This window comes from Cyprinodon tularosa, unplaced genomic scaffold (assembly GCF_016077235.1).
Source record: "Cyprinodon tularosa strain WSP-4 unplaced genomic scaffold, ASM1607723v1 ctg482, whole genome shotgun sequence".
Lineage (NCBI taxonomy): Eukaryota > Metazoa > Chordata > Actinopteri > Cyprinodontiformes > Cyprinodontidae > Cyprinodon > Cyprinodon tularosa.
In genome coordinates, this window is record NW_024039210.1 from 792,658 (window position 1) to 814,366 (window position 21,709).

Consider the following 21,709-nt stretch of genomic DNA (forward strand, 5'->3'; position numbering starts at 1 on the left):
AGGTTTCTCATATGTTTCTCCTGAGCGTCTGTTACCTGAGCGATGCGATGATGCTGCAGGTTGATGACTCTGGACACCGCCATCTGCATGCTGCCAAACACGGCCACCACCTCCAGCTTCTTATCATCAAACGACGGAGCTCCAAAGTTCTGCGACAAACAATTCAGCTTAGTTAATGAACAACTTTCAGTATCTATGAGGTTTTTAAAAATGAAATCAGAGGAAGACCTCACTGATTTAATAATAATTAATCCTAATGATCTGCATGAATCGAATACAACCTGGCGAGCTTTTCATTTTGATTAATTATTAAAAATAAAGGAATTGAATAGTTACCAAGAGTACTGGAACATAGATTCTAAAGCAATTATAATTACGTAGAACTACAAACAAATTAAACATTTTCCATGTATGATTAAAAAAAAAACTAAATTTTTTTAAATATGTAATATTATGCATGTTTTAGTGTTGTACATTTTAACATGTTTGGCCATTTAAAAGTGAATTAAATTTCGCAATAAAGGTTATCTTTTTCTATAGGTCAGCCATTTGTTTATTTCCAAATGTTAGCTCACTGATCTTTTTAGCTTAATTGATTAATTTGGGAAAAAAAAAATATTTAAAAGATGAATCGATCACTAAAAGAACCAACGGTTGCTGCTTATCACCAGAGTTTCTCAAGCTGGCAGGCCTATTGCTGTTGTTAATAGTTTCCCTTTGCTAAGTCCTGATGAGGCGGCTTGTAGGCTGAGTTTCACAGCAGGTTGATTGATGCTGAGAGAGGACCTCTCCCACTGTGGCAGTTTCTCTTTTTCCAAAGATGGCTTCCCTGGCCTCCTACTAATTATATTGCTTTTAATCTAAAAGTTAACAGGCCTGTTGCAGTCATCATGACTCGGATGACTGATGTCATTCACTGGCTAGTGCTTATAAACAATAACAATGTGTGTCACAATTGACACCTAATCGACATCAATAGAAAATACATCTAATAGAAGGTTCTTATTCCACCATACTCTTAAAGCTGCACAGTTTTCTGGAGGACGTTTAGCCTCTTGAGCTCTTTTTTTGAAAGATCATGGTTAATTATATCCTCGTGAGACCATCCTGATCTCGCAAGCTTTCAAGGTTTCACTTGCTAATCAGTCTGGAGACTCTCCGTTGAAGAAAATTTGGAGCCGTTCACCAAACGAACATCCAATCAGCGTTGGCTTTGAGGAGGGTTGAGGTGTGACGCAACGAGAAGCGCGACAGTTCAGTCTAAAGAACATGGCGGCTTCAGCCAATGAAACTAGCGTTAGCGTGGCTATCGAGCAAGTTTTATCGGAATTACACTGAAAGAAGAGCAAAACACTGCTCTGGAGGCTTTTCTCAGAGGAAAAGATGTTTTTTCTCTTCTCCCGACTGGTTTCGGCAAGAGTAGCCTGGATTGTGGTTATGTTTTCGTCGTCGCTCTGTTAGTACATCATATGCTTCGTTGATCTGATTGGTTTATTTGGCCCGTCTATCACCAACATTGGCCAATCAGCTAACTAGTATTTTTGCCCCTTCCCAAAATTACTTCAACAGAAGGTTTCCATATGGATATGCGGAGCAAATCCATCTGGTGGAGTCAGGTTAGGTTAATTAGGGTTACTGTTTAAATTTCAGCCTTTTTTTCTCCTGGATCCTCATTTCAAATAGGAAAAACAAATGAACTCCTCAATAATTATCTATACTGACTATTATGAAAAGCTGGTATCGTTATACATCAAAACAAGGCTCTTTATTCTTCATATTAATAGGATTCCTAAATAGTTTGATTTAATCATTCAAAAAACAGGAAGGAAGGAAGGAAGGAAGGAAAAATGGAGGAAATTAAGAGAATCAAGAAAGAAGGGAAAGACGTGGGGCACGCAAAAAAAAAAGAAAGAAGGAACGATACAAGGAAGCAAGGGAGGAGGCAAGGACTGAACATTTGTGGTCCTTCTCTGGGGATAAAACAATTTTCCATATTTCTTTTCCTTCTCCACGCTTTTCAAAACCTGAGAGAAACTGAAATTAAATTCTCTGTTTCTTTTCATTTCTACATGGAGAAACAGATGTTTGCAGCTGTAACTCTGAGCTGCACTAAAATAAGCTAACAGTTATAATATGTAAAGTATGATCCTTTAGTTGTAAAGAAGAAAATCCATTTTATAGTAAATCCTTTGCCCCTAATATCAACAGGAAGAGCATAAAAAGGTGCCGTGTCTGCATGTCCTCTCTCAGCATGTCTGCTTCCACTTAACATGAGAAGTTATGGTTTTTCAGCGGTGCTCACATTGTCCTCTTTAGTTCCTCCCCAGAAGTTGATTCCTCCTGCATAGCTGGGAATGTTGAGAACAGCCAGGCCCTGCAGACTCGGCAGGGAGATGGGAACGCCGTCGCACTGTGGAAACAGAGAAGAGGACCTTAGTGTGTCAGAGGAAACTTGAGGAAACTGTCTCTATTAAACTTTCACAGGCTTGTCTGTCTGACCTCCAACTGGACTCTCTGCTCCAGGTTCTTGTAAGTCTTCTGGACCAGCTCTTTGGTCCCCAGGACTCCGTACCACATGAAGTTTTTGGTGCGACTACTGCAGATTTAGACATCAGAAGACAATGTTCTGGTTCTGGTTTCCTCTAATTAGACGCTGACTACACACCAGAATCCTACTTAGCTGCTGTCCTTACCTGCATTTCTTGGGATGTTCGTCTCTCTTGTTGTTGAACTCGAGGGAAATTTTTGCGTCCAGTCCGATGCCAAAGTAGTTATTCATCACACACTTCTCTGTGCATTGACTAGAGAAAGATGCAGCTGTTTAATAATTCAATTAAAGCAAACATGTATTCACATCATGTTGCAAGCTTCAGTATTATTATTATTGTTTTAGAAATATTTATATATATTGCAGATTGATGCGAATAGTGCGCAATACATGCAGACATTTTTGCTAAGGCTGGCAACTATATGAAGCGCCTAATGGTGCACGGGATACTTTAAGAGTGGAAAGTTGCAGTGTTTGACTGCAAGAAGAGCGGACCGCAGCTAGCACAGCCATCCTCCACTTAGCAGCCTGTGTGTGGTACAAAAACCGGAGCGGAGTGATTTAAAATCTCTACCACCGGACTCGTCTTCAACAGGCAAGTTTACGTTTGTTAGCGTTACTTCAACTTAATAGGTGCATAAACTCAGCAACCAGGTATCTCTGCGTGCAAGCATCATCCACACCCTCAGAGCGGGACTGCTGAGAGAGCAGATACGTTCATCTTTTTTAATTTAAACTGCTAAGTTAAAAGGTCTTCAATATCTAAAAGTAAGCATAACCACTCACTTGTCACTTGTTTGCAACATTTCTTTTGCACTGAAAATAATCTTTATGTAAGAAGAGTGCTTGGAATTGAATTATCTGAGTTTAAAATAAAAGTCAAGATTCTTTACTTTAATATTTAATGTAATTTTCTTTTTATTAGAATTGATATTATAAAACTGGTATTGAAAAAAATATCGTTCAGGCACCGATATCGAAGGGACGATATCGGTATTGGTACCGGAATCTAAATGTTTGATTGATACCCAGCCCAGTTATGCTTAATTTTGGTTCTGGTTCACTCATTTAAAGTCCCATTAAAGGTGAAGCTTCTGGTTGTGGTCTAAAAATCAAAGCAAACCCACTTACACAGTATCCTCGCTGAAGGTGACCGTATTAAGGCTCTCTGGCTTCTCCAGGACGATGGGTGAGGTGGGACTCAGCCCCCCTGGACAGAATCATCATGTTTTATCAGGCAGATTATCTCAGGACTAATGCATTCACCTCACTGAGATTAAAATATGACTTACGTTGTTCAGCATCCTTCAGCTCCTCACTGTTCTCCCTCTTGATGGATGACGAAGATGGCATCCTCTGGACCTGCCTGTGTTTGTTCTGCTCATCCACCACTGAAACCATGACGTTGGGTCAGTGAGCACCTCAAACTGTATAAATTAAAGCAGCGCTCTGGCTGCTGTTACCTTTCTCCGCCTGTTCGATGATCTGCCTCAGGGCTTTCTTCAGGCTGTTAGCTCGGAGCATCAGCTGCTCTTTGGATCGGTACGTTTTGCCTTCTGAGCCTGACTCTCCTCCGCTTTCGCCAGGGCTGGAGCTGCCGCTCTCCTGGCTGGGTGCTGAACCTGCAGGCACCACCTGGATAAAAGCAGAGAAGTCAGTGTTTGATTTTATAAGCACATGTAGAACCACAGAATACCTCCTTATTTGAAACTGTGTGTCTTTGAAACCATTTAGTGTTAGATCAGCTGCAGGATCAGGGTCTGAACTCTCCTGCATTTCTGAATTCGCAGAGCAGGAGTTGGAAATCCTGCTGATATGTGAGGGCTTAATCTATTTAGGATAAAGTAGCATCATGTGTTTTGATGTTTAGGTTCCATAAGGAAACACATACTAAGAGTGGCTCAAGTTATCCTGAACTATCTCTATAGTTTTGCTGCTATAGGCTTAGACTTCTTGAGGACATAGGGATCCCTATTTCATCATTCTGCTTCATTCTGTCTCTATTCTCCCACTCTGCAGTATCTATTAGTTCAATCTCTAACGTTATGCTCTCTCTGCTTTTCCTCAGAGTAGCTTTGCCTCGTCTGTTCCTGTTTGGCTGTGACGCCATCCTGGAAAGAAACATCAGCTGTGCTGCTTCCATCAACAACCTTGTTTATAGATGTTGGAGATCGGCCTGTTTTTCAGTGTAGTCCTGTTTCTCTGACTGTGACTGGCTGGATGTGCTGTCTTAATCCTCTGACATGGTAGCTGGCTCAGAGCTCGTCTGCCTGGCTGTGTGTTTTCTGGATGGGGCCGCCTTTTACAGCTGTTTTTTGTATCTCTGCTTCTGTCTCCTTGAACCCCAGTCGGCCTCAGCAGATGGCCGCTCACACTGAGCCTGGTTCTGCTGGAGGTTTCTTCCTGTTAAAAGGGAATTTTTCCTCTCCACTGTCGCTACAAGCATGCTAAGTGTGCGGGATTGCCTTAGAGTCAACGATTCAATGCAATCAACTGGTTTACCTTGGACAGAAAATCAATTTGACTGTATGATCTGGTGAACTGTTAAGTGCCTTGAGATGACATGTTGTGAATTGACGCTATATAAATAAACTGAATAGAATTGTTTATTTAGTTTGCAGTACTTATTGTCACATTATGACCACAGACTTGGATTTTTATTTAATTAGGACTGAATTCAAATGTATTTCCTTGGATGCACGTGAATAAAATCCAGTGTTACCAGTTCCCCTTAGAAATTGCCTCATTATATAAATAAAGTATATATTTCTTTCAATTCAGCTTTAATACAAATGCTCCATGCTCCACCTGAGTGGTTCAGATCAAAGTTACTTCATGTGTGTCAAAGGCAAAAGTTTAACAAAGCTATTCTGGGATGATATTCTAGGATGATATGAATTTAAGCTTTTAAAGAAGAAAAGGCAAGGGGAATTTCTTAGTATTGAAGGGCTAATCACACATGCATCCTGCAGACTTTCTGTTATAAAAAGGGGAAAAGAGTTGCTGAGTTTTTTTCTCTAATTGGTTTTAGCCTGTGGCATAAAATCCCAATAAACTGCAGAGGTTTCTTAGTTTAAATTGGCAAAAATCAAAATAAAATCCAAGTGATGTGATCATATTGAAGGGTTAGGGCAGTAAACCTTCTGTGTAAATGAAAACAGTCCTACTTTATTTCATTACAACATGTGTTTCTGGTGCTTGTTCTACCTGAGCTTCTGCTTCCTCGCTTAAGGCCTTTACCAGCGAATCCAGTTTCTCGTTCAGCAGTGCGCACTGGGAGAGGACATAAACAGAGAGGAAAAGATCAGGCAGATTTCTACTAACACTCGCGTCCAAGATTACTATAGAATTACACAAAGAGAGAATAAAGTAGATTTGGTTGTTTAGAGCATTTACATCAGTGACGATGTATTCAACTTTTAAATGCATATTCTGGCTGAAAATATAGGGTGAAGCACAAGCCTGAAATCAAACCAATTTTCAGACACTGTTAATAGAAAAAAATGCCACTTTTCTGCAAACAAAATCACCAGAGCAACACAAGATAGAAAAAAACCACAACTGATCAATAAGTTAGATGTGTGAAAAAGAAACTGCAACACTGCCTACCTGATTATAATCTTAATCTACATAAATTAATAAATTTTTTTCGAGTTTTTGCTGCACTAGTAGCTCGTTTTTCCAACAGTAAGCTGACAGGAGAGGGGGTATGAGCGAGGGGGAGAGACATGCAGCAAAGGACCAGGGGTCAGATTCCAACCCGGGTCAGCGATTAAGGCCTCCGTACATGGGCTGTGTGCGTTAACCACTGCGCCACCAAAGCACGCCCTGATCTACATCATTTAATCCTAATCCAATCATTAATAACAATCATCCTTTTGTCAAGTTATGCTGTTTTCGATAAGCTAGATTTTTATTAACAAACATGTTTTGTTTTCTTCTCATCTGGGCGCATTAAATTGGTTCATCAATGCTTTGTCTGATCAGCCATGAGAATGTAAAACTATCTTTTCTCGTCCCCTCAGCAAATAAATATAATTTTGTTAAAAACAAATGCAAACATATAACTATTAATTATTAGGGGAAAACAAATAAAATATACAGGGATGCCAGGTTATAGCATTTTTATTTCAGATACCATATTGAATATTGCAGCCCTGAGTTACTGACCAATACAGATGTGTGACCCGATACGATATTAGCATAAATAATACATACTTTGACTCATTTTGTAGTGTTGCATTATAAAAAAGTCTTAATGAGGTGATTTTAATAAACCAGAGAACAATAGTCAAGAACAATAATGATGAGAACAGCTGAGCCATTAAATATCAACCTATGGATTAACTGCAGTGTTTCTATCAGGATGCTAATATTCTGATTTTTCAATATCATTTCATCCTTATCTCATTTTTTTGATATCATCTTCAATTAAGTCCAAAAGAGAAACTAATCAGCAAAAGAGGAATTAAAGAAAAATTAAAAAGTTGTTTCACGGACAGAAAACACAGGAAGGACTTTAATCAGACTATTCCTTTTAGGAAAGAAAATGCACTTGTTGCTTTTATGATAAAGCGTCGGGTTCAGAGAAACAAATGTTGTAATAGTATTTCAGGTGCTGAATGTGCTTTTTTTTAAAAATAAGATATGTATTTCCTTATTCCTTATTTCCTAATTTTTCTCTTTATTTTTTTCTAAATAAAAAATAGCAACTAAAAACACAATACATTGAATAATTTAGCTTCTTTTTGCAGAAGAAGTAGCTAAATGTGCTAGCATACAGAACAAGATCATAGTTGAAAGATGCAACTCTGCTTATATGCCAAAAAAAATAATTAACAAAGCTTCTTGAATGGGAAGCGAAAAATCTACAAACTTGGAAAAAAAGTCCAGTGGATTGCTTTTAATGTTTTTTTTTTTTTTTAATGGAATGACTATGACCTTCATGACTTAAAATCCTCACCATCTTTTATTATATTTTGCAATCAGTGAAAACCGCTTTTCTCAGTTTTGATCTATTTTACAGTTTACATATAACAATAAAACATATGCTCTTCTGCAGATTGCATATGTAAATAATTCAGGGAAAGCATGATGGGTGACAAAACTACTGGAAAGCAGCGATAAATAAGACGTGATCTGCTGCTGTGTTTTGTTCCTCCTCCATTTCAAACACACACGCCTACATCTGCCCACCACCTGCTGTTATACAAGCGCTTACATAACATACACACATAATTAAACATTTTACCTTCTTGGCCATAGCATCTGCCTCCTCCTTGTTCTCTGTGGCTCTCTCGTACGCCTTCCCCACCTCTGCCACAAAATCGTTCACCGTCCCACACAGAAACCTGCCGACACAGGTGAGGGAGGCGGAGAGATCAGATCAAGGTTAGGGCTCAGCGCTGAGCGGATGATTGACATGCTGAAGATTTGATGAGTCATGATGCTGGTGGTGGCGACTGGCTGCTGCCTACCTACCAGGCAGCTCCGTCGCCTCCTCACAGTCACTGTTTACTCACATCTGGTACATTACTGCTGCTGCGGTGTGACTCAGCAGGGAGCTTTCTCCAAACTCACAATGCTCTCCGTAAACATTAGATCATCTGAAACGAGCTGTGCCTCCAGTGCTTCATCTTTTCCCTAAACTGATTTTGGATTTGTGGCTATTTATATTAAATTTCTGGAGGAAATATGTAGCAAATGCCTTTTAAAATGTATCAAGGTCTTCAAACTAAATGCAGTTAAGGCTCTCTCCTCCAATTTGTCCGTCATCCTCATCAGTGTGAACCCTTTTAGCCAGCAGAAGGTCTTTGTTAATGTTCAAAGGCATCCATTAGAGACTGACAGCAGCTTTCCCTTACCTCCCCTCATTTATTACAGTAAAGTGAATATCAACACCTGACAGGCTTTTATGAGACTCTGAACACAGCTAAAATCACTTTGCGACTGACTAAACGCCCTCGGAAAACTGGAGTACTTTCCTAAGTAAGGTATCTAATGTCTTAAACTCATCAGGTTAAATGCAACAAACAGAAGGGTGAAGAAAAGTGCTCCGTAATGGCGGGTGAAGTTCTTTCTTACTGACTGCTGTGAACTAATGCACTCGGATGAGCCCTAAATAATGGCTCATCCCTCTCCCTCCCTTCCACTTGTGCACACACTCGGACTCTTAAGTGCATGTTTGCACTTAAAACAGGACCAGAGCAGAAAATCGATTCCTGCTGAGCGCCTGTGAGGACTCTTTTTCTAGTTATCGTTCCTTTTCTTTCTCCGCCCCTGGATTTAAAGCATCTTTATCCTCTTTCACCTGTTTCCTCTTTGTTTCTAGGGTTCAATCGGGTTCTTGTTTAGTTTTGAATGCAGGCATTCGTGGCACGTACTTGGCAGAGGAGATGACGTCGCTGTGCTTGTCTGAGTCCAGGATCTTGGCCAGGTGGCAGGCCACGGAGTCTGCATACTGAGTGATGTGGACCTGAAACATGGACAGAGGAAGCCTCCAGTAAACCAGGGAGGAAACACCTTGCTGTTTAGCACTAACATGCTGCAAGAAGGAAAACTGGAAACTATAGATTTTGCAAAGCATTTTGCCTGTGACTTTAATTCTGTAGTGACATTATGTTCTTATTCATTCTCCTCCATAATAAGAAGCATTTTTCTTTTATTTCTTCATGAAGTTATGAACCTTTTTGTACAGAAGATTGTTATGAAAATATAAATAAGTAATTACGGTTTTGCAGAAAAGAAAATAAAGAATGTAAAGCATATCAATAAAACAGATATTAAAATGTATTAAAAACATAAATTAACTATCTAAAAATGTGGATAACTGAGAAGAACATTTATAGAATCATACATCTAAAACTATATCTTTTATCTACACTTCTTTTCACTATATGTGAAAGATGGGATTGTTCAGATTATCAAGCTGTCTGAAGGCTCTGATGGAAAAGGAAAATAATCTGATTTTGTGCTTCGGCGCTGATCTAAATGTACGTTTGGATCATTATTTGTTCAAAGACCAAATAATAACCTTTTTTTCACTGTGTCTGAGTCGATCACATTTTAGGTCTAAAATATTCTGACATTTGGAAGAGTTCAGGATGTTAATCCTATGGCCTTCAGAGAAAACAGGACCAGAGGATTACAGATTCATATTTATTCATTTACATATTTATTACCTGGTTCAAACCAAACCCACCCGCAGGTTTGGTTTTTTTAAAACCTCCTTTCCAGTCAGATCTGTTCAAATGTTACCATTCCAGTTAGTCCTAGTTCATAATGTAGATGTTTACATCTATAACAGTAGGAAAGAAAAGGCTTTTCCTTCTTTTCCTCACTCACAACTGGGTCATTCCTGTTTTACTCTGTTTCTAACTGTTATTAAGAGATATTAAATGCCTGGTTATGCTCCTGCAGCAGTGTGTCACAGTGAGCTTGACACAGGTATTTTTGATTTATGCCCAATATTTAAGCGTGGTCTGCGCTATGTTATTCAACGCCACAACGCAAGAGGGACAATCAGGAACTAGCTGTAGGTCTAGATATGGCCGAGGCGGTGAGGAAGTGGATAAATGCAAGGGGCAAGTTTGTGCGACAACGGAGGGACATGAGGGCGAAAAAGAGCGGGGATCCAGGTGGAAAAAAGGTCCCTGCGTTCTTGCACACCTCGCTCTTCTAGCTGGTCCAACTTCATGAGTGGTTCTACACATCATACATCATCATACATACGTCATACAAACAGGAAATACACATAGTGTAGAGTGAATGTAGATCTGACCAATCAGATGCCTCCTTTCTCTCCTCTCTGCAGACGACCTGGTTTCTGAGTATAAATCAGCCTTAAGAGCTATATATGTTCATCATTTGTTCTCCTCAGATTCTGTGTGGTTGCTAGGTCAATAAATACTGGTCTTCATTCCGCATACAGACTGATGGCTCTGTGTCAGGCCTATTTATACACCAGAGAGGAACTGAAGAAGGAATCATTCATGAGAAATTCTAATTATTTCAAAGTGATTTTTAAATGATACTAATAAATGTGCTCTCCACTGGAATTTTTTTAAATTAATTTGGCTTAAATTACGCTGAATTCTTCTATTGAAAATTATTCTGCTGCAATAAAGGGTGAATTTATCTTACCTCTTCCCAAAAAAGGAAAAGAGCTTTAATGGTTTAAATTGTACAGCACATGTCTAGATTTGACCAACCCCCATTTTTACACCTGATGGTTTGCTTTAACAAAGCATGCTTTATATTAAATTACAGTTTGTAACTTATCATCTCAGCTGGTGAAAAAAAGAATTGGTTTTAAAGTTGTAGAGAAAAGGGCTGGGTATTTTCCCCAAGCCCTGAATCGATTCGATATTGATTAATACAGTTCTAAATCGATTAATTTCAATTCGATCTCTTTTTACAATAATGTAAGTGGTTCAACTGTGTTTCAATATACTCATGTATTTTAATTTTCCCTGTCACATTAAACACAAAGTGCAAACTAGTAAAACAGACAGTTTAAACTTGAGATGTGAACAAAACTGTCTCATTAGTGCAAACTTGTTTGTGAAAAGTGAAAAAGTTAAGCCTCACTCGAGCGAGCAGACGTGACACAGCGGGGACACAGCAGACATGCATGAGCTGCATTATCTTCCCTGCACAAACCATATTTGCAGCGTTGTCTATAGCAACTACAGGGTGTTTGCTGGTCAGCCCTCATGTCTTCAGTCGACCTATTGGCTATATTTGCAGGTGTCTGGCTTGAAGTCATCTTGAATTCATCTCTCCTGCTCATTTGAATGTGAACGTCACGCGCATCACTATAAAACAAATCGATCTCATTCCCTAGACATCGATTTTGCAAAAATGTAAAGGAATCGATTCAAAATTGATTAAATCGATTTTTTTACCCAGCCCAGAGAGGTGCACGACTTTATATTAGTGAATAAAGTGAATGTGATTGGTTGATTTTTAAGGGGCGGGATCATTGTGGTGGAAGGTTCACAAGCAGGTTTGATTGTGGTCGGTTTGTTGGAAGCATCTTGCTAACCAGTTAGCAACTTAGCGCTAGTAGGTTCCAAATGGGAAATTCTATTGGGACCAAGTAGCACTAAATTGGTGACTTAGAAACGACACTGTCAAGGAACGCTATGGACAGAGGAAACATGCAAGAGGAGGAGAGTTTTGTGTCGGAGGTCGTGGATGAGTCTCCTCCTCATACATTTTGTATTTAGAGGAGGAAGCAGAAGCTTGGTTTGGTGTAGAAGGCTTCCAGCCGTACATGTTTGAGTCCTTGCCTCGCAACGCTGCCAGTTCTGTTAGCTCTACACCTGCTGAAGACACAGACGTCCATCCCTGTGAACACTGGGACAGAACTCAATGGGAAAGGAAATTATTCTTATTTCAACTGTTGCGTATATTAGCTGCGACATATGAATCAAAATGCTATGACCAAAAAGTTTGATTGACAGATGACCGTTGATATATGATTGGCCGAATTAAGGTATACAAGCTGACATATAACTAACTGGGCTGCTTAAAGTAACGGGAAAAAACCCCAAATATTTTAAGACAGGATTTTTTTAAAAACAGAACTTATGGGACAATATCATCTGATAAAGAGTACATTTATATACATGTTTAAGCCAGAATGATTTGACATTTAAATATGATTTCCCTACGACTTTAAAAGAGGAATCATGTAAATATAAACATGTTTCTAAATTACCTCATCTTCATATTTGCAGCAAAGAGTGCTTTTTTTTAATCTATTTTTTCTGTTTTCAGTCCGATTGCCTTGGCTTCTATTTGCTTCTTCTGAGCTCTGTTTTCATAGATGCTATCTGTGGAAAGCAGACAGCCTCCTCAAAGTGCTGCAGGCTAATTTACCTGCAGAGGAGAGTCGTGGCTGTCATCCTCCTTCCCTGTCGGCGTTTGTTTACCGGTCGGGGGCACCTCGTATGTCATCACGCTCCATCTGAAAACATAAACAGCGTTGATAAGCCTAACGGGAAACATTTTATCAGCGGCGGGGGATTGAAAGACAAGCAGTGTCTGATGCCGCCGACAGGAGATCAAGAAAAACTTGACGGCAGTTGAAACTAGGAGCAAACAATATTTTCTTCAAGCTCACTAGAAACCTGCTGTCATCACTGACTTAGTCATGTCCTTTATTTCTAAAACAAAATATCTGTTGCAAAGAATCTAAAACAACAGTTTTATTGGTCACTAAAAGTATTTTACCTTTGGTATAGTTCTTTCATTCCTGCCACCAGTTAAAAATATAGATTCTTAAAATCCTACGTTATGTTTTCACAATATTTTTTTTTTTTTTGCATTATTAAAAAAGACAAAGATTTAGAACAACGGACAAAAAAAGCCCAATTTTGAATTGCAAAATTTAATTTTGTTGCTTTTATTAGGAACGTTTTTCATATAAATCCAAGTTAAAAAACTTTGAAAAATTGAACTCTGAAGGCAAAGAAAGAAGGTCTGAAATAGTGCCGCTCTTTTCTGAACCCAACCTGGTGTCATTATCTTTAACGCGTCATCTTTTTGCATTGCTATTTATTTTAAAATTTTCCTATAACAGTTCAGCATATTTCCACTGCACTTCAACGAAATAGGAAGAAATGTTTCTTTCAGGAAAGGACATTCTAAAAGTACCTTTTTTCTCCATTAAATAACATCTGTTTTAAATGTAAACCTCACTGCAATGTGATAAAGTTGATCCGACTTCATCCAACAGTAGAATCTGAGATGATTCCCTTAAGTCAGCATGCTGGATACTTGCATGGCTGAACAATGTCCCTTTGTTTGGAAGTCAGCATGATCCCTCAGGTATTTCTAAGGTATGTTCACTTCCACGATTCACGATTATAAGACGACAAATGAGCAAGTAATACCTTAAATTTACTCCCTGTCACAGAAGCCTTATTAAAGGTATTTTGGAGGATTTTCTCGAATTTTTTAAAAGACCCTCACTCTCCACTTAAAAAAAATATAAAAATGCGCATGCGAGTGCGTGCACGAGCCCGTTTCTTCTCATGCACGCCCTGTTTAAAAGTTGCTGTTCTCATAGCTCAAACAGGCTTACTATCCCCGAACGTCCGCCCTAACCCCTAAATCCCTCAATCACTATATAGATTGCAAACTTTATATTGAACTCAGTTAACTTACTGTTCGGACAGATGATCACTTCCCTATTGGTCCAGTGCTGTGCCTGCGCCATCTTTGTTATTAGTCGCCGCTGTCGGGTAGCGCCAGGCTATGGCGACAGCTGGCCTCGGTGACAGCAAATCCCGTAATGTTTGGGGAGGAGAACTCTCCGCACAAAGTGTTCTGGGATATATCTGCCTCTTCGGGGGCCTTCCTTTTCTTCTCATATACTTCGTAGAACCGCGGTGAGAAAGGTGAGCTTCAATGACTGTCTGAAACCATAGCTCACCACACATTTACTTCTGAAAGTGCGCCTGCAAAAAAAATATATCTAACGGGACGAGCACGAAGGACGGTCTAACATAAATATATCACTAGAATGATTGACAATTAGGAGGACCACTTATTAAGATGATCCACCCAGAAATAAAAGATCACTCTCAATACCTTTAACTTTTAAATAATTTCCCCATTAATATGCCCAAGTTTACACCTTTTAGTTACTAATAAATATTAGTGTTGCACCGATACAGATACTAGTATCAGGTGGGGCCCCGATCCAGCACTAAAATGGTGCTATAGGTGTTTGCGAGTACCAACAAATAGGGCACTGATACCATAGAGTCAAAAGTTTATTCAACTATTGTCACCCACTCCTGGTAGGTATTAAAAAGTTCTACTGGATTCTCTTTGTATTAGTATTTTTCCTGCTTCACAAAGGTAGGAAGCAGCTTGAAAAAGCCATGATGGCAATTATTTTACATCCAAGTAGTTTGCAGTTCTTCATATATACACACACATATCAATTCCAAACAGATGGTATCGGTATCGGCAAAGCAAGATATCAGGGCCAAAAAATGGCATCTGTGCAACACTAATAAATATACCTCCTCATCTGGCTTTTTTTGATAACCCTGTTTTATTATCTTTTAAATTTAAAATTTTCATAATTGTCCTTCATGGTCTCGCTCTGTTATGTTTAACTGAGATGTTGAGCATGCATCGCCCCAGCAGAGCTTCCGGTCTACCGATCAGATGGTTCTGGATGTTCCCAGATCTCGTATAAACAGTGGAGCGATGGTTCCTTTGTGGTTACCGCACCTAAACTGTGGAACAGCCTGCACCTCATTCAGCAGGCTCTCACAGATCTGCCCCCTTTTTAAGTCCGGATTAAAGACTTCTTTTTTCAAAATGGCTTTTAATACTTAGAATTCAATGATTTATGCTCAGGATTTTTTTGTTTTTTTTAAATGTTTTTATCTTTCTGTGAAGCACTTTGGTATTCCTGGTGTTGTTCTAAAGTGCCATACAAATAAAATTTGACTGATTTTAAAATGAAGATAAAAAAATGAGCCACTAAAGTCAAGGACTACTCGACAGTCTGAGAACTTCAAACAGGCAGTTATAAATAAAATTTTTTTTAAAATGACAATGAAATACAAGGTTGGATGTTCTACAAATTTTTTTTGTGTAACAAAAAACTAAAAAGATTCTTTCAAACAGTGTAAGGCTTTAACTGGAACCAGCTGCTCTGCTCTGAAGCTTTGAACTTGGGTGGAGTTCAATAGTTTGGATCGTTCCAGTCTACTGATTATTATAGCAATAAAAAAACAAACATTTTCTTATCAATTTTTTTAGAAGGTCATCTCTCCAACAGCTTGTGGCATCAGATAACCATGACCCTTCCCTCACAGGTAACCTTAAACTAATCTGCAAAGAGATTCTCTTATCTTTTACATTTTATTGGAAAGAATGAGTCATAAAAAATGACACAAGCCGGGTCACTGTGGACGTAACCTGTCGTTGACCTCGGCAGGAATGACGTGACGTTAAACATCCCGGTTCTTACCGGTCCAGCATTTTGGTGGTGGCTCTCTCCAGCTTCTCCAGGATCTGCAGCAGCTGAGCGTCGTCGTCACACAGGCCTCCCCAGCCCAGAACGCGAGCCAGGTCGTTTCCCGTTCCCAGGGGAAGAACTCCCAGCTGACACTGAGGAGACGCCGTGAAATTAAGCTTAGACGCTGATCAGTTATGTTTATTTAAGGTGGTTCAAATCTCATTTCACATGCTGCTAATTATCAATTAACAGAAGGCTAATCCTAAATTAAAACCATATCAGTGCAGCTGTGGAACAGCATTAATATGGCTTAATTAATAGCACAACAATTGGCTTACACAGTCAGGGCTGCTGCAGCCTCCTTTCTTTCCACTGATAGTAAACATAAAGCAACAAACATCTCTTTGACCTCTCAGAATCTGTGCTTAATTTAAATGGATTGGCAGCTTTTAGGCCTCAACTACCTCGACCAAACTGCCTGAAAATGGGTAAGAACGTTTAAGAACAATCATGTCCTGGAAGATACATGACCAACATAGTGGAATGGAAGTGCATTTGTGGGAGTCAAAAGTGAGGCTTTTAAACCTGCTGTTAACTACATTGGTGGCTGCATCATTTTGTGAGCAGTTTTGGTACTTTAGTACTGATTTATTGAATAAACTGCACACAATTTAAGAAGGAAAACTACTTTTCATATTGCTGGTGAATGTTCTCAGTCATCCAGGTCAGAAAAAAAAAATTTGTTTCCAATTTTGAAGACGTTTTGGTTCCCATCCAGGACGCTTTTTTAATTCAAACCACCGACCTTTAAGACACTTAGACAGCTATGGGGGATTGCAGTCTAACAAAAGAAGCCAAATGACCCCCATTCTTTTTTTTTTTTTTTTTATAATTATATTTATTGGTTTTTAACGTTTTAACAAACAAATACAATACAAGAACAAAAGAACAATCCAGCTCTTAAAGTTAAATACCTATATACGAGCATATGCGTACACACACGCACATATACATACCGATCAAAGAGAAAAGATGGGAGAAAAAAAAAAAAAAAAAAAAAAAAAAAAAGGGACAGCAATGAAAAACAAATGGTCCGAACCAGAACATTTCAGATGTTTACAATTCGGACATCCTCAAATTATAAATCCTCTCCGGAGAAGAGCCGAGGTCTCAAATCCTGCATAAGAAATAAAAGGTTCCCAAACCTTATAAAAGTTATTTTCTTTATCGTGCAGTTTGCTCGTCAAATAGTCCAAAGATATATAGTCCAGTACTATATTTAGCCATTGTGATTTACTTGGTGCCTTGTCAGAAATCCAATTCAGTACCACACATTTTCTTGCACAAAAAGTAAGCATTCTGTAGAGTTGATGCTGATGTTTACCAATAATACCGGTGTCGGTTAAACCAAGTAGTAAATACAATGGGTTGAATTGTGTGCCCATAGAGAAAATCTTATCTAATTCACATTTTATTGTATGCCAAAAACGTTGAATTTCTCTGCAGGACCAGTAACAATGTGTGAGGCTACCAATATCCACTCTACATTTCAAACACAATGGTGAGAGGCTTGTTTTGAATTTACTTCGCTGAGAAGGAGAAATGTGCGCACGGTGTAAAATTTTAAATTGTATGGCCTTAACCCGATTGCAAATACTTAGAGACTTTGCATTCTTCCAGGCCTCATCCCATCCCTCCTGATTTATTGTACACTGCAATTCCCTTTCCCAAACTTCTTTTAGGAGAAATGTATTTGGTAAGGGGTGCTCTTTCAGCAAGTTGTAAAAGGTTTTAATTGGAGTTTTTACCCTGGAGGAAAAAAGCTGTTTTTCACACACTGAGATTGTTTGGTCCACATCGAGTGTGGTTTTTTTCTGAATGAAATCTCTCATTTGTAAATAGCGAAAGAAATCCTGCCTCCCAATATCATATTTATCCAATAGTTGCGAGAAAGATAATATTGTGTTACCTTCCATCAAGTCAGAAAGCGTACGAATTCCTTTTATTGACCATGTTTTGAAGCCAGAGTCCATAACGCCTGGCAGAAACATCGGGTTATCACAAATAGGTGTAAGAGGTGATATAACTTGGAACCTGTCCTCAAGTTTTTGGACCATTTGCCATGCCCTCACAGTGTTAATAGTAATGGGGTTACTGCAGTACGTCTTTATGGCATAGTTTTTTCCCAAAAAAAGTAAATTTTTTAAAGGGAACCTGGACATAGAGCTTTCTATATCGAGCCACAGAGAAGTAGGCTCCCCTGTCCAATCAGCAGCAGCACGCATGTGAGCGCTGATCTGATACCTTCGTATGTCTGGGAGAGCAAGGCCCCCACACTCGGCCGGGAGGCACAGTGTAGAAATTTTTAAGCGTGGTTTCCTTCCCGCCCATATAAAAGAACTTAGCCATCCGCTTAGAGCCTTAATTGTTTTACGGAGAAAAAGAACTGGAATCATTTGTATGGGATATAAAAGTCTGGGTAAGACATTCATTTTTAGAAGAGACACGCGGCCCAACCAGGAGAGAGGCAGCACTCTCCATCTTTCAAGGTCCAGCCGAATACGTTCAAATAAGGGGGTGAAATTGGCCCTATACATTTTGTCAAATGAGGGGGTAATTCTTATTCCCAGGTATGAAAATCCCTCTGGGGACCAAGTGAAAGGAAATGGAGCAGGTATAGATGGTTGATGTTTTAATGTGCCTAGTGGCATGACCTCTGATTTGTTAAAATTGATTCTATAGCCCGAGAAATCCCCAAACTTGTTAATGGTCTCTATGAGATGTGGGATAGAATCCTCAGGCTGAGATAGAAATATGAGCACGTCGTCAGCGTATAAAGTAATCTTGTGCTGCCTCTCCCCAATGGTCAGACCACATATCCCCTCATGGGTCCGCACCGCCTCCGCCAGAGGCTCCATAACCAGAGCAAAAAGCAGGGGCGATAGAGGGCAGCCCTGGCGTGTTCCCCTTTGCACCCGGAAATTTGGCGATCTTAAACCATTGGTAATAACAGCTGAGCAAGGCTCGCTGTAAAGTATTCTGATCCAATTAACAAAATTTTCCCCCAGGCCAAATTTTCTCATGGTGTAGAACAAATATGGCCACTCAACGCGATCAAATGCCTTTTCAATGACCCCCATTCTAAAGGGGTGGACCCCTTTGTTCCAATTTGCATGTTCAGGGTTTATACAGGAATGAATAACTCTAATTTAATGCTTTTTAATGCTTTTTAATGCTCCTAGAAATTATTTTAATGCCACCAACAGGTAGCCATCAACAGGCTGCAGCCATGCCCCGAATTCCTCGTTTTCCAACCACTTTCGTTGAAATTGGCATTCTTCCCCATTCTCTAGCTTTTTCTCCAACTCAAGCTTCTTTTCCGAACATACGTCTTTGCGATCAACTGGAAGCAGTTCCACGCAAATATATCGTGATATAATACGTCTGACGAAATAGTTTTTATAAAAAATTTTTTTTTAAGAAAGCATTTTAAATGCCACAATAAACACATTTAATGAATTGTAAGGCCAATTAAGGCCTTATTTTAAAAAATAACAATTTAATGACTTTTAATGATTTTTAATGACCGGTGGAAACCCTGATGTTTTAAACATAAAAACAAGGTTTTGTTGGGCTGCTGTATAAAACCTCAAACTCAACGCTATTCCAGACATTTTGAATTGAAAAAGCTTCCTGGATGGAAAACGAAACGTCTTCAAACTAGGAAAACCAAGTCCAGTGGATTGCTTTTCATATTCTTGAACTTCCCATAAACAAATAACGGGACAGTTTACCCATACACCGTCAAATACACTTGAAAAGGGAGTTTGGGTTGGATAAAACAGGCTAATGCTAGTGTTCTGAAGATTTTTTTTTACCAAATCTCTTAAGAAAAGTGTAAAGTGGATAAAAGACATCCAATCTAAATCATCCCCACTAATTCTAATAGGAAGCAAGGTCCAATATTCAGCCAGAATTATACCAGGACAGCATTGATGCCTAAAGTCACAAAAATAATTCACCCAAATGTAAAGATCAAAGAAAGTTTTTTTATTAACGAATTCCCATTTAGTTGTTTTTAGACAATTTAAAAAAGCTATTAAATAAACGTACAAGCTGGAAATTCATTATTGAATTTCAAGTTTATTTACGCTGAATACATAAGGTATATATTGATCAAAATGAACACTTATTAGTGTATTTGTTTTAAATATATAACGTTTATATAAAGCTAACCGGATTATTATGCAATTCCAACAAATACACTTTATGCATTTGAAATAAATAAAATTATTAGTATCAATTTTGATCAAGTTTACCTTATTACTTCAAAATACATAAGCCTGACCGTTATGTATTTTAATTAAATAAGCTATATGATATTAACAATTATGCATCATGTCAGGTTCATTTAAAAGTTTTGTTTTAAAAAGATCTAAAAAAGTATTTTTTATGCCAAAAATTTACATAATTATTTTATTCCCCTCAAATGTCAGGTTCTACTCAATGTGTAGAGTAGAACCTGTGTGTATTTCTCTTGATCTGTGAATTATAAAAATATACAAACTACCCGAACTTGACAGCTAAACCTCTTTCTCTGAAATCGATTGAAGTTTTTTGTCATCCGATGATTCATCTATCACCTAAAATTTAGAAAGGAAGCATATTTCTGAGCAGCACTTTGTAGTTTTATCGAATCGAGCTGAAAGGTGTGAAATGAATTTACCGACGTATAAAAGTGAATCTTCTTTGTATTCCACTCCATCGGGTATGTGGGTGATTTCTCTGCCCCGTCAGCACTTTTTGCAGACTTATTATGCATAAGAATATTCTATCAACCTGCCCTTTGCCCTCTCCTCCTCCTCTCCTCCTTGTTTCTCATCCCTGTTCTCACCTGTTTATGGAGATTGAGCTTGTCCAGCTCGGAGAGCACCCAGCCCACGCTGCCGTCACCCCCGCACACCAGAATACGAAATGTTACAAACTTCTGGAAGAGCCGCAGCCTGCGAGCAAAGAGAGAGATGGCATGAGAAGATTGACATGGAGGGTTTAAACGTGAGGGCTATGAGAACAAAAACACACCCCAGCTCCGGTCCTCCATTCATTAGGTCAAAGACCTGAGCCGGGTTCAGGAGCTGCTTGAACTTGCGGAGGAACTTGACGCCCTGGTTGTCCCCGCTCTTGGAGTTCACCAGGACGAGCAGGGGGCTGGCGCAGGATCCAGAGGTGGCCTTCCAGAAACCTGATCATCAAGAATTAGGAGTTAAAGAAAAAAAAATATCTAAAAACAACCAAAAAACTATACTTAAAAGAGTGAGAAGATATCTGCACTGTTGATACACTAAAAAAAAAATAAATCAGCTTGTAAAAGTAAAAACCTGAACACATCATACTGAGTGCTATTAAGTAGAACTTACAAAAACAATCTTTAGTGTGGAAGTTTAAAAAAACAGAGCTGAATTAAGAGGAAACACAAAACGCTGGAAAAGCTATTGGATGGAGGCAGAGCTGGAGGCAGAGCTGAGAACCAGAATTTACAAAATAACGGGAAAATAAACTAAATACAGGAAAGATGCCTGTTGCTTAAACATCAAGCTTGACAATAAGGCTCCTGCCTAGTTATAGTAAATCAGTGAATGATTTAAACATCTTAGGCTAGGTTCACAGTGCAGGCCTTAATGCTCATTCCCTTTTATTTCAGAATGTTTTCTGTGATCGTCTACATTTCCAAATATTCGCGACTTGCATGTGATCTGCTGTGTTAACTGCATTCATGCAACTTAAGTGTCCTGCATGCACAAGTAGCGATATTGCTCTGTGTTTAGGGAAATAAACACGGATGATAGTGCTGGAGCGTTTCTTGCAATCTCTCAATCATTTCTTTTCCAACGCGATAATAACGCAATGTTTGCAAGAACATCAAAAAGAAAGACTGCTCTCCGCATAATTATACACCTTGATTGTTCGTTTTTTTTTCAGCCTCCGCGTAGGAAGAAGCAGAACAGTGATATTTGTCGAGAGTTAACGAGGTACAGGTTTAGATTTAGCAAAGATTTGAAAAAAATCTGATCTGTGTTGTTCAGAGTGTAATGAAAAGATCAGATACAGGTCGAAAATTGGCAAAAAAATAAATCCTACTTGTGTCACCTCAGGTTGCCATGGAAACATAG

The 21,709-nt window shown here is 38.9% G+C and overlaps 1 protein-coding gene across 2 annotated transcripts in view; it reads right to left on the minus strand.

Moving 5' to 3' along the window:
* Positions 1-21,709, minus strand: part of si:dkey-172j4.3 (diacylglycerol kinase delta) — a 122,191-nt gene that overhangs the window by 13,352 nt on the left and 87,130 nt on the right. For both annotated transcript variants that reach the window (XM_038302107.1, XM_038302108.1), the window contains 14 exons: positions 20,622-20,781; positions 20,434-20,542; positions 15,552-15,691; positions 12,434-12,521; positions 8,932-9,023; positions 7,800-7,899; positions 5,756-5,821; positions 4,012-4,183; positions 3,841-3,939; positions 3,680-3,758; positions 2,694-2,801; positions 2,500-2,596; positions 2,303-2,410; positions 36-149 (listed from right to left, as the gene is read on the minus strand). In XM_038302107.1, the coding sequence (XP_038158035.1) occupies positions 36-149; positions 2,303-2,410; positions 2,500-2,596; positions 2,694-2,801; positions 3,680-3,758; positions 3,841-3,939; positions 4,012-4,183; positions 5,756-5,821; positions 7,800-7,899; positions 8,932-9,023; positions 12,434-12,521; positions 15,552-15,691; positions 20,434-20,542; positions 20,622-20,781 (1,532 nt within the window). The remainder of the gene's footprint in view (positions 1-35; positions 150-2,302; positions 2,411-2,499; positions 2,597-2,693; positions 2,802-3,679; positions 3,759-3,840; positions 3,940-4,011; positions 4,184-5,755; positions 5,822-7,799; positions 7,900-8,931; positions 9,024-12,433; positions 12,522-15,551; positions 15,692-20,433; positions 20,543-20,621; positions 20,782-21,709) is intronic.